The 15,473-nt window shown below is 41.0% G+C and overlaps 2 protein-coding genes across 3 annotated transcripts in view; one reads left to right on the top strand and one right to left on the bottom strand.

Moving 5' to 3' along the window:
• Position 1: 1 nt before the first annotated feature.
• On the bottom strand, positions 2-14,133 carry tweek (transmembrane protein KIAA1109 homolog tweek; the record flags this gene model as incomplete). The annotated part of the gene is made up of 27 exons (XM_026814399.1): positions 13,905-14,133; positions 13,206-13,522; positions 12,984-13,127; positions 12,608-12,924; positions 10,270-12,545; positions 9,912-10,198; positions 8,844-9,156; positions 8,460-8,777; positions 7,827-8,187; positions 7,269-7,763; positions 6,928-7,186; positions 6,506-6,853; positions 6,308-6,384; positions 5,731-6,237; positions 5,440-5,671; positions 4,972-5,348; positions 4,752-4,913; positions 4,563-4,688; positions 3,816-3,954; positions 3,148-3,390; positions 2,536-2,789; positions 2,441-2,470; positions 2,051-2,354; positions 1,582-1,977; positions 994-1,506; positions 506-921; positions 2-448 (listed from the first exon to the last, which is right to left on the bottom strand). Coding segments are annotated over exons 2-27 (9,594 nt in total), but the record flags the coding sequence as incomplete, so codon positions are not given.
• An 809-nt stretch (positions 14,134-14,942) lies between these two features.
• The window catches only part of ND-B12 (NADH dehydrogenase [ubiquinone] 1 beta subcomplex subunit 3), a 1,784-nt gene continuing 1,253 nt past the window's right edge, over positions 14,943-15,473 (top strand). The window contains exon 1 of one of the 2 annotated variants that reach the window (XM_018026358.2): positions 14,943-15,044. The gene's annotated coding sequence lies outside the window, so the exon portion shown is untranslated. Of the gene's footprint in view, positions 15,045-15,084; positions 15,284-15,473 lie in introns of those variants that run through there. The other variant, XM_026814387.1, reaches the window with a different exon arrangement.

Genomic DNA, 15,473 nt, shown 5'->3' with positions numbered 1-15,473 from the left:
CCGCACCTGCAAGCTTGCTGTCGTTTATATTATTGTTACCATCCTGAATGTACTCCGCAGACACGTGAACTTTTGGAAGAGCGATGCTAGCTTCAGAAGGCAGATTCGCTTCGGTTACTTGGAGCTTCGTCGTGAAACTCAGACTGTGATGAGGTAAGTCGATCGTGAATTTCGCTTTGCTACCAGTTATACCAGAGCTTGTGACTTGATCCATTTTATATTGAGCTTGTAAAGACGGTAACAGAGCAGCTGTTATGCTCAAGCTTTGAACTATTATATTAAATTGCATAACGATCGGTTCTAATAATCCAGAGACTGCAGGTGGTTTTTCTAAATCGACTGAGGGAGCTGGGGCGTAGTGATGAGGACTGCCAGGCACAGCAGCGTCCACTTCGTCCTGTTGCTGGCCTCTGGACATCCTCGAAGACGTCCTCGTCACTCGCAGTTCCTACAAAAAGATTCTCATTTAGGAGGATGAATTAATAAGAATTGTTATTTAACTTACTTGCAAGGTTGACGATAATTGTTTACTGCCTCTGGTCATCATTCCGTGCAAAGCCACGGGGTGCTGAGGGATGTCGATGTTCACTGCGCCGACAGTCAGCAACCCGCTGTTCTTATCCTTCTGTCGTCTACTGATACTCGAGTACAAAGCTTGCGATTTTCCTACAGTTACTTTAACAACCGTTTGTTGATTAGGTGCGACGCCTTCTAATAAAACGATCATCGTTCTACCGATTTGACCAGTTAAACTACACTCCAAACTGGCTGGTCTCGATTTTTTACGACAAGTAATACTCGAGTGAAGACTCGTTATTTCAGCCTCGAGTTTCAAACCACTCAGAGTGGCTAGTAATCTTGTCCTGTGTATCCTTGCAACTCCAAATATTACTAATCTCGTCCTTTCTCCAGTCACAATACCTAAAACGATGTTTTATTATTACAATAACTTGAATAATGGTTAACGACAGCAAAAAAGAATTGAATATTTACTTAATTCCCGAGGAAGAGGCACAGGAGTTGAACTATTTTCAGCATTCATTCCTTTTTCAATATCCGCGTCCTTCGTTTCGTTCAGCAATTCGTATTTCCGTCCGCTTTTGTAATGCTCCGAGGCATCAGCTGGTATCGAAAAACGATGAGTGATAGTCTTCGTTTCCGGTCGAGTAGCATACAAATCCAATAAATAATAAATCGTCTTCCAGCAGCGGGGAGTTAAATGAGTCGCGTCTTTTATTTTATCAGGAAGTATGCAGAATTTATCCAATCCAGATCCGTTTGGACTGGCACCGAAATTCGGAGTTATCACACCCTCGCTGAGATTGATGTACCCTTTGACGCTCTTTCCAGTACTGCGGAGTTTTTGAGCGAAGCTCTGCGGCCGGGAACGGACAGTGGCACCAGCGGCTGGTGCGGTTTTTGCGAGGTTTGGCTCGAAACTGTTGCGCAGCAGCGGCACGTCCATCTTCTTGCCTTCTATTAAAAGTTGCTCTTGTAAATCTGACGCTAGGCGAGAAAGCAAAAATAAATTGTATTCAAGCAGCAAACGACGTGCACAGCTAATTTTAATTAAATATTTACTTGATGACGAGCCGTTCTTCGCTACAGGATCGTTTACGATCAAATGATTGTTTCGTTTTCGTTCCGGTTGCTGTTCTTTCAGCTCCATTTGCGTCTCCTTAACGTTTTGATACATATTACTTATCTGATGTAACAATCGGAGAAGAGGCATGTTTACTTGCTGGCTAATGTACCGTATGTTCAAACTAAAGTTCACGGATGTACTAGTGTGCTTCTTCAATTGGCCCCGGGATATGTACAGCACCGTTTGCTTTTGTATCATATCGTCTACTGTCATATCAGCCATTTTCTTAACGTCGATATCAATGCCGATCTTCTCGCATAGAAACGCAGGCGTTTCCGGCGGAATATCTAAATGAAATTTAGAATTTCCCTTCTTCGTTTGATACTTATTACCTAAACGAACATTTGTAAATACATTTTCAATGTTCATGTTAATAAATTAATTGTTTAGATTATTTTAACATACCTTTCCTCTTGTCAGTCACTTTGCCAAATTCACTGACGACTATGTCGATTCGCATAGTTTCCATATTTCCTACTAAAGACAAGTTCGATCCTAACGAATCTAATGACGATACGTTGTTTGTATTTCCTGAACCGATGGCAGACAACATTTGCTGTGGCATGACAGACAGTGAAGAGAGGAGCGGTTCGAAAATTAAATGCGCGTCCAGAAGTCTGAGGGAATCTTTCATTGGATATAAAAGAGTGCCACTCTGAACGTCAGAGTCTTCCGTGTCGTCTGTCGTCATAGTATTAATCTTAGAATCCTAAAAGAATAAAACTTTGTTAATATATAAGAAAGTTTAACAGAAACATAAAATGTTATTTTAATTTTATGTTGAATTTCAAGTACCTTCAAAGACTTTTGCTCGGTATGAAAGACCTGAGACGACGAAATTGATATAAAATCTTTAAATAATAAATATTAGATATTTAAAAACTGCTTACCCAATTCCCTTTTAAATTGCTCTTATCATTGTCTTTGATAAACTCTTGCTGTTTAGCCATCCAGCTGTATAAATCCTCTCCAGTGTTCAAAGGTTTATTAGAATGATGGCTCGTCGGTGACATGACTTGATCCAAGCTCCCAGTACTATGCTGACTATGTCCACCTCCAGAATAAATACTCGGATTCGAACCGAGTTGATGTGAATGGGAAATGTGAATCTGTGGTGTCTTCTCTTCTCGCAACGTCCCGTAACCTGCCACGAAATTCTACTTGTACAATCGATTTTATCTTATTTAATCTATCAAAATATTAACTGAAGAAATGAAGCGTGATGTTCTGTTAAATTAACAAAATCGGCGAACTTAATAACACGTATGTTACATACAAAAGCGGTACGATGAGTAAAGAAGCGATAGATGTGAGAAACACAGGGCTGATGCTGTAATTTAAGTGCAAAGCAACAGGAACTACAGAAAGGGTTAATGAATAGTAGTCTACACACTAGGATATTTATTTATCATTCTTATTATTAATCTATCAGTTATTTTTTATTAATAGTTTGATGCTAGTGTGTAGACTGGGATTGAGGAGTTCGATCACGTTGCACTTACTTATGTTATTCGGTTCCCGGGTCTGACTGAACAACCCACCGCTTGCAAGCAATGGAAAAACAATACTCGCTCGTGTACTAGCAGGCATTTGCGTGGGTTGTAGTGATTTTCCTTTCTTAACACGTACTACTGGCGGAGAGGGGGAAGTTAATGAATCCGGACCTGGAACCGGTGTTGCTATAGGAGTCGTGTCTTTTCCACGGGGAGAGCTTACAGGAACCGTCAAACCGTCACCATAAATACCTGCTCATTCCATTACAAGCGATGATTCTCGTTCAACAAGCATATAGTTAGAATAATTATTTAAAAAAAAAGCAATTTTCAACAGAAGGTGTCCCACAGAATCATAGAATTTCAGGGGGCTCACCTTCTAAGTTATTTACAAAATGCATTTATTTAATAAACGCGGACAAAATTCGATGCTAATTACTCGACTAGGACTAGAGGCACATACTGTAATTAATATGTGCTCGAGGAAGCGAAGTAAGCGATTATTCAAAATTCAAAGCAGATGCTAAAAGCTGCGGGTGTATTAAACTGTCGACGATAAACGAAATTTAGTATAGTTATAATATCTGTATTAAAAAAAAAAATAAATAAGACTTCGTACCAGGTATCCTCTCATAAATTAATGCGAAACAAGGTTGCTTTAAATATTTCTATAATACCTGTACTTTTGTCTTGACCGCTCTTCGCGTGTGTATGCTTGTGCATGTGATCTGTGTGAATTAACATAGCACATTCGTCAGTGACTTCCTGATCATCAACTTCTCCCGCGCTACCTTCACCGTCGGTCAGCAAATTTTCCTGCGACATCAACAAGCCAAATCGGAATTTGTAGAAAAAAAATCCGTCACGTTTTATTAATGATTGTTTTCGTTTCAGAAGTTTTGAATTTCACAGGAAGTCCGATTATAAAGCATAAGCACTGGAGGGCCTCCACCGCTTATGGTTTTTAACAAATTTTTGCAAAATATCTTATTTAAAAGCTGAACATAAATTATAAACACGTAAACTCCTGTTAATGAAATCATATATGCATTAGAACGATAGCGTATAACTATATTAGGACAGATAGTTAATAGTTAGTCAATTGGACAGACCGTCGTAAAAAAAGATAGTCAACAGATGTACCGTGTTAAAGCTAAACAAGGCTACTGTGAATAATTAATTTAGAAAACAGCTTACTGAATTTTACATAGCTATCCTCCGGTACACCGTTGCTTATTCGCTGAAAAAAAAATGTCCTCTACCAAATTACGTTCCTATTAACTTCTGAACGAAATTAAAAGCTTCTCCGGTTCGAGGAACGACCATAAAATTCATTGGATGAGAGACAAGATTAGAAGAATAATGTTAGAAAATAAACCATTCCCGAATTTTAACGTAATTAATAAAAAAAACGATGTTCATACCTCGTCCGGGTCTGAAACCGCGAACGTCACGTTCAATGGTTTAACATGCTTCGTTTTGTAATTATGTTCCAATAGTAACGGCGTGTAAAGGACGTTCTTCCACTGCCTGCTCAACACTATCACGCCCTAATCGATACAAACAATTAATAATATTCATAAAACGTTTTAATTAAATTAAAATCAATTTACCTGTCGCAGCGTTGATAGTAAAGGTAAATCTGACTCCTTCAAGTTAACTTCGATGCTCTTTAAATCGTTTAACAGGACATAATTTTGTAGAATAGTACACAACTGGCACGAGGGGTCTTCTTGCAGAGTTTTCGCCAACGGAGTCAATCTCCCATAACGACTCTATAAAACAAAACCTTGGCATTATACAAAATTTATGTTAATACAGAATTTTAAATACCTTAGTTGGCATGTGAGTTGCTTGAACGTCGATGGCTTCTGCCATGAGGCAAGCAACGACCGCAGTTGACCTTCTGTACATAGTTCGGAACATATGCACGATTCGAATAGCGAATTTATTGCTGGGGTTCATCCACGCGTTTATAGCCGGCGACGCGGTGCTTAATAAGTTCCAATCTAAACGAGTGTAATCAATCTTCCGTGTTATCGGCGTTCGGGGAGGCGCTGCGAAGTTAAACCACACCGTCTTCAATTCTATGATACAAGAAACCGTGTTTCCGTTCCCGGCTTTTGAAGCAAGGCTGCCGCACGTTGCGCTTGTGTTTATCTGAGCTCCGTTCGTCGGCGCCGTCTCCGGCTCCGCCGTCGCCGCAGAAGCTAAAACATAACTCGTTATTATATAAAGAAACATTTATTTATGTATTAAAATTATAGTTCAAAAAATAGAAACATTCATTGTGAAATTTACTAGATTTCTTACTAGCGTCTAATTCTTCTTGGCTCTTCACGCTGTCTGTATAAAACATTTCCGATTCCACTTTCTTATCATCGTTCCCGTTTTCTCCTTTTTCAAACTGAGACCTCTTCACTATTTTTAATTTAATACCCTCTAAACCGCATTCGTACATTATGAAACCTAGTCTATCCTCTCCACTGCCAGACGTGAACTCTTCCGTTGCTTGCGGCGAGCCAGAAGGTTTCTGCAATTAAATATAAATATAATAATCAAAAAATAATAATAAGTAATGAAAAGACGTACGGTTTTTTCTTTATCATCGAATTGATGCGCGTAGTAATCTTTTAGTGGAGAAGTGATTCTCGTACAGGCGAATAATACTCTTGAATAGTGAGCAGGAATCGCTGTTATTACAGCGTCTTTTAATATCGACGATTCGTTCCGAAGTCTGCGTAATTGTGAATGAGCTTTGCCTATGTTTAATGTGACTATAATTTCTTCTTGCTGTTTTTCGGATGTTTCTATGTACACAGTCTCTCCGCTTCCGATGTCTGCGACCACAGCGGCAGTTTGATGTCCGGGTAAAAACGCTCTGCTGATTTTATTCACTTTCTTCTGGTTCGGTAAGACAGCTGGCTTGTGAAACGTTTGCACTATCTCTCTTGCTTTCTTCCCGATATAAAATCGCGCGGTCACGTCGTCGAAACAGACGGCGAACAAAGACACACATGTTAAATCACGTATATTCTCAAGGGCAGAGAAGGATATAATTTCTTCAACAACTGAAGCTTGTAATAAAGTAATGTTCATCTGAAATTAAACGTAATTTAGTTATAATACGAACTAGAATTAAGTATAATTATTATAATTAATTAATTACCTTTGGTAAAATTATGCTACCTTGAACTTGAGTCATAATACTCTCCTCGTACACGTTCGTTTGCAAAGCGATTTTACCTGTTAAGAAAAACGAACATTAAAACGAATATTAATCAACCCTTTGAGTCTAAACGAACCTCCGGAAACATTCGTGACTCAAAGGGTTGACGAGAACCGATTTATTGTAAAAAGAACTGACGTTTATCGTCACCTTGACCATTTTTAATATTCCTCTCAGCTGTAGATCGTTTCGAACTTGTCTGTACTTGACCCCAATAGGACAAACTCTGATCCTGTTTCAAAATATTAGCGTCCTCGACTTTCCCAATGCATTCATGATGCAGATGATTTAGAATCGTGAGTGGATGCAAAGTCGCTAACGTTGGTATAATAGAATCGATGAAACGTTGCAGAGATTCTAAAACCATAGGGCTTAACATTACATCCACGTCTCCTTTGAACTTTACAATGACTGTAGTACGCGAGCCACTTTCATGTTGCACGGTTAATAACTCCTCCTTATTACTATCCGTGTGATCTTCTTCGCCTATAAATAATTAAATGTTATAATTAAACGTTTATTTAATGATTAAAAGAATCATTTCTGTTATTAATAATCACCTTCCATATGATTGATAGTCGAACTGTCCCAGAGGTATGGATGCGTCGGTGTTTTATTAGAAGAGTTAGCCACAGGCGAGCCATCAGACTTGGTGATCATTTTCAACGACGTGAAACCTTCCATAACGGTTTCCAACTTCGGTACGTACCTCCCACCGACGTAGACTAATCTACCATCCTCAGAACGTTGAAAAAGAGGCGTAGTGAACGCGGCGCCTCCAGCAGGAATCGACGACTGGCTCCAGTTCGTGCAACGTACCTGAAAATCGTAGATAATATTAATACAAACAGGTATGATTTATTCCATCGTTCTGAAAATTCGGTATTCACATTTCTGATACCTGAGTCAAATGGCTAACGTAACTCGACATGAGTAGCGGCGAATCTACGATCGGTTTGTTCACTTGCATGTGCAAATTAACGAGAGTGACGTCCTCCTGCGAGGACACGGCTGATATAAAGCTAGTCGAGGATACAGAATGACTATCAGAGGAATCTCGTAAGACGCCATTCGCATCGTTCGCCTCGTCGCTATGCACGTTCCGATTTATCCTCGGACTACGTTTCGTGCTCATCGTCTGCGGTTTCGCTCTCTCTAAAGTATGCGCCTTCTCCGGCACGCTGGCATTTACGTTCGTCGAACTCTCTACGATGGACAAATCCGAGGAGAACTTCTTTTTCATACTATCGTTGCGGTTCAACACAGAACCGGAGCCGACGATCGACTGACGTAGACTCGACGTCCGACTTCCGCTTAATCCATGGCTTGTATCTTCATCTGCTGAGTAAAACGCCTCTGAATGATTCTCAGAAGACATAGATATCGTCCTCTGAACCTGAAACGTGAACATTTCATATAAAAATGTTTCAATTATTGTTAATAATAAATTTAACGTTACCTCTTGTTTCAATTTCTCGTCGGATTCAGATTTCATGTACAATGAATGACGAGAATCGGACATGTTAACAGTTTTAGTACTAGTTTGCATAGAATCAGAGAATTTCAGTTCTGAAGAAACTATCGGCAACGACTGAGGGCTGTTCGATTCGAACGGTTCTTCGTTCGCGTTGAAGTAGTCCACTGCTAACTTCGAATCCGACACGCTGCTCTTCGGCGCGGCTTCGATTTCAGGGACGCTTAAGATGGATTTACTGCGTTCTGTGTGCAGCTTTGAATCGGAGTCCAATTTCTGCGGCAATTGTGCGACTGGACTCGCGTCGACTAATCGAGAATAAGGAACGTCTTTCGTACAACTGCCACTGGAATTAAAATATGTAAGATTAATGATAAGTAAAAATATGTACGTCGATTCTCTCGGTTTTCTATTGCCATGGAACACAGCGTATTTAAAATAAACAAGATTATTAAGCTTTTAATTAAGCAAATTGTCGTGGAGACAGAACCGACTGAAACGTAAGATATGCGCTAAATGAAAATTACACCGACAGACATTCAGACAGCATTATAATTGCAATTTAGTAATTCATGCAATGCTTGAAATAAGCGGCGTCAAAGCTGGTCCAAGAATTACCGCATCGACGTATAAGAAAATCTTCTGTCCAGCAGTTTCCGGTCCCCACTGCACGCGAATGGACTTGCAGTCGCAGTAATTAATTTCGTACTACTAGTTCCTTCAATATTGGACTCTTTACTATGATCTGTCACAGACCTTGGCCGTTCGACGCCCTTTTTCGACGTCTGCGGTGCATCTTGTGTTAATTTCACACCCGCCACCGGGTGTTCCTGTAGTGAAACGTCCTGAAGATTATACGGCGACGTGTGGAAAACCAGCTGGCCGTCGTGCAAAATCGACTGTCCAAATCCTTTCTCCTTCCCAGATTCATTAATCCTAAAATCATATAAAAATAGATCGATATTCTTAACTATTTCAATTCTTAACCTTACAAATTATTACCTATAAGCGGCCACGTTAATTCCATCTTGGAAGTCTTGGTAATTCGGTTTAAAGAATCTTGGCCCGTTGCGATTGTTTCCAAAGAACGCGCAGCCTCCGATGCAACCGCATTTCGTAGCCTTCACGCCGCTTTCTCGTGGCCATAAGAACCATAAACGTTTCGTCGATTCGTCGTGTAGTTTCAGGTATTTGTTTTGTACTAAATGTAAATTGTGTTCAGGCGTCGGGAGCGAAATCGCGGCTTCTAGAATCACCGGGCCTAAACCCACCGAACCCACTTCCAGCCATATATCAGATCCGTCGCCCAAAGTAACTTGCGAATTAAGAAAAACACTAAATTATGATCGATCTCTTGTTTCTTGACGTGAAAAGCACAGAAGTTAATCATTGCAAAGTAATTTCACTGTGAAAATACGTTATTTTTCAGTCGAATTTCGTCCATTTGTGCTACCTCTCCCACTTCGCACGCGATTGGCTGTTCACGTTCCTACGTGATTCAAGCGCCAATAGCATTTTTACCACTTTTATATTATTAATGTGATAATTTATAAAATCATAAAATAGTAATAAAATCATCTTCTTGTCGTTTACAATTAAGAATATGGCGTAATTAAATATCATTTATACGAAAGTAATAAAAAATTATTACGATAAAGATTGTAGTACCAATCATGTCTGCCGTTTTGGACACGCGGGAACTCGAACAGCCAATCGCGTGCTACCTCTCCCGCTTCGCACGCGATTGGCGCTTGAGCCACCTAGGAACATGAACAGCCAATCGCGTGCTACCTCTCCCGCATCGCACGCGATTGGCGCTTGAGCCACCTAGGAACGTGAACAGCCAATCGCGTACTACCTCTCCCGCATCGCACGCGATTGGCGCTTGAGTCACCTGGGATCGTGAACATCCAATCGCGTGCTACCTCTCCCGCATCGCACGCGATTGGCGCTTGAGCCACCTGGAAATGTGAACAGCCAATCGCGTGCTGAGAAACTCCCGCGTTCGACTAAGGTTGACACTAACCCCACTTTCCGAGTCTCGATTAAATATATTCTTTAATATTTTACCTGATATCCGACTGCTCGCGTTATTATGCGATCTCCCGCTGCCAGCCGTGTTCGTATTACTCGTATTTGCAAAATAATCAGCTGCCGAGACGAACTGTCTTATCAGTATCCTCGGTAGCACACCAGTCACGCCAGATTTCACTTGTTGACCGTGAAGGTTACACGTAGACGCGCGAATCGGAGATATCCAAATGTGAATAGTAGTGCCGAGTTCTTGAAAATACAAATCGATCGCATCTATCGCGACCCTGGTCATTCTGTATTTAATATCCTCCGAGCTAGGACACCTGCAACAATAAACCAACAAATATGTAAACATTTAAATCCCATAATTAATCAATTAATATTATTTAGATACCTGTAATGTTTATCAACGTCGCTGTCGGGGCACTGCAAAGGTGGAATACCATGATGACAATGATGCGGTAAATCCGGAGGTCGCAAACTGTTCTCATTATTCTTAACCATCAACAGAAAAGTTTCTAAAGATATAACAAGATGATGCAGCTGAGGTGTGGTCAATTTCCCGCTTAGTTTTCCTAACTGTATTTCAATCAGCCATGCGTATTCCAAAGTCTCTTGATCTAAACTCCTGCCTTCATTACTGAACATCGCGTGTCCGCGGACTTGTAACGCACTCAGCATCAAATGCCCTTGATTTAAATGACGTTCTTTACTCGAACGAGCGACGTTGTCAGTAATCAACGCGATGGCTGGTGATAAAAGCAGTTGCAGCTCAGTTTCTTTGTATCCTTTCTTCATTTCAAATCCGAATCGTTCGAGGAGAATTACAGGACAAGGGGGATCGTTTTCCCCGCAGTTCTTTACTAAATGAGCTTGAATATCGTGCATAGTAATCCCGACCGATACCTCCAAAGGCCGGTAGTCCCTCGGGTCGAACGGTTTCGATTTTGCATCCTCGTCTTCCACAGATTCAACGCTACTGTTCTGCACGTCTCTGTCTTTACTCCTCTCCGTGCTTATCGACGTGGGATTCGTCCGGCTCTGCTCTATGTCTGTGAACGTTTGGTAATCGCCGAACAAGTTCTCTTTTAAGTGTATAAAATTTTTCAAAAGTGATCCGTATAAAATCAATATAGACGGTCCTATCTCGAGGTCTAAGCTAACTTTGTCCGGCGCCAAGGACTGCGGGTCGAACTTCTGACTACCGTTCCTCGTCCATTGAATACCCGGCGATTTACGGCAACGAGGGATCCTCATCGGTGATAATAGAATCTCTTCTTTCTCCGGCGTGGTTATATTCGCTTGCGGCGTAGGTCCCAAAGGAGGACACGGATGATATGTATAATTTATGCTGAGAGCGACGATCGGCACCGACCAACAGTCGACCCATCCCGCGCCCTTTTGACAAACGTTCCTCCACTTTTTACTCTTGTTCAAATCCGACAGATAGACGTGCGAACCGTCGCGCGTCATTATCTTTGCGTTTTTACTCAGAGCTAAGAGAATTGTACGACTCGTATTGACTTCGGGTAGATAAAACGACAGATCGACGCTCTCGCCTTGTATCCAAAAACGTAACGGTATCGTGATCGGCAGGAAGTCGACGAACGGCAAGTCGAACGATAATTCAAACGACTCCCCGCAAAAGGCGATGTGCGCGTTCTCTTGATTCTGCGACGAACAGTCGATCCAATTGTACTCGTTGCACAGCGTGATCAGTTCGAACTCTTTTAATACTAAATTAAACTTCCAGGTATAAGGTACAAAATGTAGAATGTCCGGTCTGGCTTTGCTCGCCCAGTCGTTGATCATGTCTTGAAAAAACTCTTTGTGCGAATAGACTAAGTTTGCGGTAGCCTTGCACCCGGTCAGATTTAATTTCCACTCTTGATGATCGTTCCATCTAATCGGGTAGTGACATTTAACGCTGAATTCTAACGTCTCGCTCTCGACCAGGCTCCGGTACTGCAAGCTGGTGGTCGCTTCTAGATGTAACAATTGCCCAGTTATCTTCGTAGTGTAACCGTCTTGTAAAACAATCCACGGCATTGTGATCTCTAAATACGAGCCGGGGCCCACGTTGATGTGCACCGCGTTCGTTTCCCGATTTTTACTGAACAGTATATCGATCGTAGCTTCGTTCAACGTTGATAATCGGATGTCGAACGACTGAACCTGTCGCTTCTCTCCGGTCACAGGAGTCTTGGTCACCTTCAGCGGTTGGTAATCGTTGGGGAAGAAGAATTTAAATAAATGTTCTCTTTGTCTATCGGCCCAAGGGCCGTAACTGAAATCAGTCCCCTTGCCGCATTTGATATCGATGCCCCAAATCGGAGGCATAGCCTCGACCATGTCTCCGTTTACTAATTGAATCATCTGCGGGTGTTCAGGAACGAACCCGGGCTCGTCCATGTAATAATAAACCTCCATATTGTTCGAGCTTAACACGACGAACCCTTCGCCCATGTATCTTGGAGGATCGTCCACCATTCCTGTGTATTTCGGACTAGGAGCTAAGATGACTTTGAAATTCTCTGCTTTACATTTTGTGAAATGCATGAAGTGATCGTATCGGGACGCGGCTGGCTTCGTGGAATATACGAAATGAGCCTCCTCAACGGTGATCGATAGAGTCGTCGGGATCAACCGATTACCGAACACCAGCCTCCCCTGAAAAGTTTCAAACATAAAAAGAATTCGTAGAATTCTGAATAAAAGAATTGTATATTTACTGTAGAAACGTCGAGCTTGATAACAGGGATTAAATCTCTCCAAGTTCGAGCTATCACATGAGCCTCTTTTTTCCTGATGTTGTCAACATGACGCGAGACGTCCATCGCGTTTATCTGCTGGCGCGTCTCGTGGGCATTGCTGAACGACTCCGCGTCACGATCGTCGCTGTTAACGTTGTGATTCTCTACGTCGGGGAACATCTGCGGTGTCAGACCGAACGTTTTCTCTAATTGTGCATACATCTGACAGCGATTGTATATATGCAATTCGAACCCGTTCAGCATGACTGAAAGTCGCGTGTCCGAATGCGAGAGATCTGGAAAATAAAGAAAATGATTTTTATTTGTAAGTAGTTTCATCGATTTCTGTTCTCACCTTCGGACACGTCTTTGGGAACGTAACTTCGCCACCATCTGAATATCAACCATCCGTCCTGAACTCTGATACTGTAATCCGTTGTGATGTAAACTATGTCTCGGAACATTATCTTTCCACTTAGTGCACTTAAAGTAAAAGAGCCTGAAAACAGAAATTATAGCTTCCATGTTTCCTTTTTATAATTATGCTTACTAATATTTAATCGTATGATTAACTCACCTACTTTAACGTATCCATCTCTAATAACAAACCGGTTTAACAATTTAGTTAATATATAACCGATGACTCTGCTGTTGTAATAAGCTATATAGATAATCCATGAAATAGCAGACACTAATGAGCAAAGTAAATATATAAAACTACTGTCCATCTTAAGATCGTCGAGGATGACATGATCGGAATAGTTCCAAAACGCTGCTTCGATTTTTGAAAACGAAGGAACTGTAACGTTGTACAGTTCGTTCTCCTCCATGATGATGATGATGATCTTCCTCTCTCGTTGCAGAATCAAGAAACAGTCATTTTACGATTCATTCCTGTAAATATACGAACAATTACTATATCTTTCATATCTGTATTACTAAATTTGTTAAATAACGCGTATAGCTAGAAAGGAGTTTGTAAACATAACCTAAAACGATCGAGACTAAAAAAATTATTTTACGATCTGTCCGACGACGTTTTTAAACGTCCAATCAGGTGTTAAATATTTCTACGTACTATCGACGATTAATTAAATGTTATTTACTCGTTGACGAGGGAAATAAATATTGTTTAAAGAACTGTCATCGAGATAAGAAATTACACTCGATTTAATGTTTGTCATAGGAAATGTCCGATTGGACGGACGTAATGGGGTATTTAAATGATTAAGTGCTTATCAATGAAAGGAAAATATCTATACGTATATATACGTACGTGTATGTGCGATGCACATCTCGGAAGTAAATGCTGCGGGTCAACTGGCTACTTTCGTTTACCTTCGTTTAACCGCTTATATAAGAATTCCGATGAATTTTTGTTGTGTCACTCATGGTTTTCTGTTTATCAGTACATCGGTTTTAATAGATGCCACAGAACTGTCATCGATATCCAGAACCAAATACCACATAATCACTACATAGTTCACTACTGTCATCATAGACTTAACGTTCATACCACGAGCTACTCCGTTACACAAACAGTAAAGATATATATACATATATATACATATTTACTCTTTTTTATTGTATTCTTATTTATTTTTTATAAATAAACTTGATGCTGTTGGCAGATTATAAATATACCCAGTCAGTCAAACCTGCAAATGGCAGGATTTCGGTAGTCCTACTGCAGGATTTAACGGTAGACTGGCTGCGGAATACGCCAATCCCTAACATCAGCATCTGACGGCAATCTGGCAGTAAAATAATTGCAGACTGCTCGCCATCTGCCTTCAGATGCTGGTGCCAAGCCCGCCGCCAGTATGGTAGCAGAGTAACGCCAGGTCTGATATCAGGCCTGGCCGGAATCTGCTGTTCTTCTACTGTCTGGTCTGATATCAGGCCTGGCGTGAATCTGCTGTCATTCTACTGTCACGTCTGATATCAAGCCTGGCGTGAATCTGCTGTCATTCTGCTATCAGGTCTGATGTTAGGTCTGGCATGAATCTGCTGTCATTCTGCTATTAGAAATGGCGTGAATCTGCTGTTATTCTACTGTCAGATCTGATATCAGGCCTGGCGCAATTCTGCCGTCAGATGGATCTCAGGTCTGCAGGCAGACCGGCAGCCATTCTGCCGTCAGATAGATGTCAGGTCTGCAGGCCAGACCGGCAGCCATTCTGCCGTCAGATAGATGTCAGGTCTGCAGGCCAGACCGGCAGCCATTCTGCCGTCAAGGGCTGATGGCAGACCTGCCGGCATTCTGACTGCAAAATCGAGATGCAAGTCGTAGTTCGTGAACGTTAGATGGCGTCACGTGCAACTACAAAATTCTTTGAGATTAGACGTCTAATGACAGTGTGATGTAATAGTGTGTGTTGTCGTCGGATCGGACGATCCTCATTTATTTTGAAAAGTAAGTTTTACGAATTAATTACAACACATGATAACAATGAACGACGTTTTCTTTAAGACATGTTTAATAAGTGAGGAAAGTGAAAATGAGTGAGAAAACGTGAAAGAATTGAAGTTTACGTTCGGGATACTTACAGTTTGCTAACCTACAAAGTTCGCTTACATAATTTGCGTTCAATTCTTTGCACGATATACTAAATTACGTTGTTTTCATAATTAAATACGTTTTTTTGCAATGAGGTTAAGTATTTATAAACCTATTATATCATTTCTTTCTTATTTTCTTATAAAAACCCGGTGCAGTTCGATCGTTCAATCCCGTGACCCCTGCATGTTATTAAGAATGTATTGGCTATATGATCAATCCCAAAAGTTTATGTACCTTAGAAAAACGGATTTCCTATAATTAAAAAGAAATCAGACGTCGGAA

Source organism: Ceratina calcarata, unplaced genomic scaffold (assembly GCF_001652005.2).
Source record: "Ceratina calcarata isolate Rehan_Ccalc_2016 unplaced genomic scaffold, ASM165200v1 scaffold383.2, whole genome shotgun sequence".
In the NCBI taxonomy this organism is placed as follows: Eukaryota; Metazoa; Arthropoda; class Insecta; order Hymenoptera; family Apidae; genus Ceratina; species Ceratina calcarata.
The sequence above is the reverse complement of the archived record's forward strand: the minus strand, read 5'-3'. Positions and strand labels throughout refer to the sequence as shown.